The sequence below is a fragment of the Gossypium arboreum genome, chromosome 12 (assembly GCF_025698485.1).
Source record: "Gossypium arboreum isolate Shixiya-1 chromosome 12, ASM2569848v2, whole genome shotgun sequence".
NCBI lineage: Eukaryota > Viridiplantae > Streptophyta > Magnoliopsida > Malvales > Malvaceae > Gossypium > Gossypium arboreum.
In genome coordinates, this window is record NC_069081.1 from 50,884,925 (window position 1) to 50,886,197 (window position 1,273).

The 1,273-nt window shown below is 46.6% G+C and overlaps 1 protein-coding gene across 1 annotated transcript; it reads right to left on the reverse strand.

Moving 5' to 3' along the window:
- Window positions 1-409: 409 nt before the first annotated feature.
- On the reverse strand, window positions 410-910 carry LOC108471995 (uncharacterized). The gene has a single exon (XM_017773527.1). It carries the CDS (start codon window positions 908-910, stop codon window positions 410-412), a length of 501 nt encoding a protein of 166 aa, XP_017629016.1.
- Between the last annotated feature and the right edge of the window lie 363 nt (window positions 911-1,273).

The following is a 1,273-nucleotide window of genomic DNA, read 5'->3' on the forward strand; positions in this document are numbered from 1 at the left end:
CCTATGTCTATTAGTGCAAAATAAGAGGCATAAAAAATAAAGAACATACCCGTAATCACATCAGCATCATCTCTGTCCTTACGAAATTGAGCAGCATAAACCAATATAGGTTGCCTAGCCTCAGTCTTATTAGCACCTCTGCCCGGTGCTCTCTGTCCTCTACCAATACCATTACCACCCTTGGCCGGACCATGGCCTGTGGGCAGCTGAACAAAACCCGAAGCTGAAGCTTGCATCTGATTAGAATGTTGTGGGAAATCTCTGATACGCTGCTCCATTGACCCACATCACAAACTCACTCCCAACCTCCTCCAACATATTCCTAGATGGCGTCTACCACAATCACTCACGACTGCACGACAGTAAGAGTATCTGCGACCCCAACTACAGAAGACCCATTAGGTCTAGCCTACTTCTTAGGCCTCTGAGTAGAATTAGAGCGCTCTAAATTCCTCTTAGTCTTACCTCTCTCTCGGTCTCTATTATGGTTCTCAATGCGCTTAACCTCTTCGGTGATTTTTGCCTTATCCACCAAAATGACGAACTCATGCTCCCTTTGATGAGCTATCAGTACTCTCAAACTGTCTCTTAGACCATCTTCAAAATGAACACATTTCTCATACTCAGATGCCACCATCCCATCAGTGTAACGGCTCAATCTAAGAAATTCAGCCTCATACTCGGCCACAGTATTATCCCCCTTAGTGAGGTTCATGAACTCGTGTCTGCGAGCATCCACATAACTCGTCCTTACATATTTCCTTTGGAAGGTAGTCTTAAAATATTGCCAATTAACCCGATCTGGCTGAGTACCCTCCTCAACTGATAACCACCATTGGTACGCCTCATCGGGAAGTAGAGATACTGCACCCTTCAATTTCCACTCGGGGGTGCAGCCAATATCATTCATTATCCTATCAATTGCCTCCAACCAATATTCGGTCACAGTCGGGGCGACTCCAGTGATGCCCTTAAATAGCTTAGCACCATTACACCAGAGTCGTTCAGTAACTGACCCATGGCTCCCAGAACTAGAATGGGATCCGGCGACCCTCTATAACACTCTAAGCATGGCTTGGGACAATGTGTCCTCCCCAGTCGAGCGGCTTTAAGGCCTAGCCTCAGTTGTAGGTGTAGTCGGTGTCTCACTCGTGTTCAAATTAGGCATACTGCCTATGAAGGATGACTTGGCTCGAGTCCCTCTAAGGCACCCGCCGTGCCCATGAGTACCATGACCACACATTCCAAGAGCACTTATCGTATTTAATGTTTA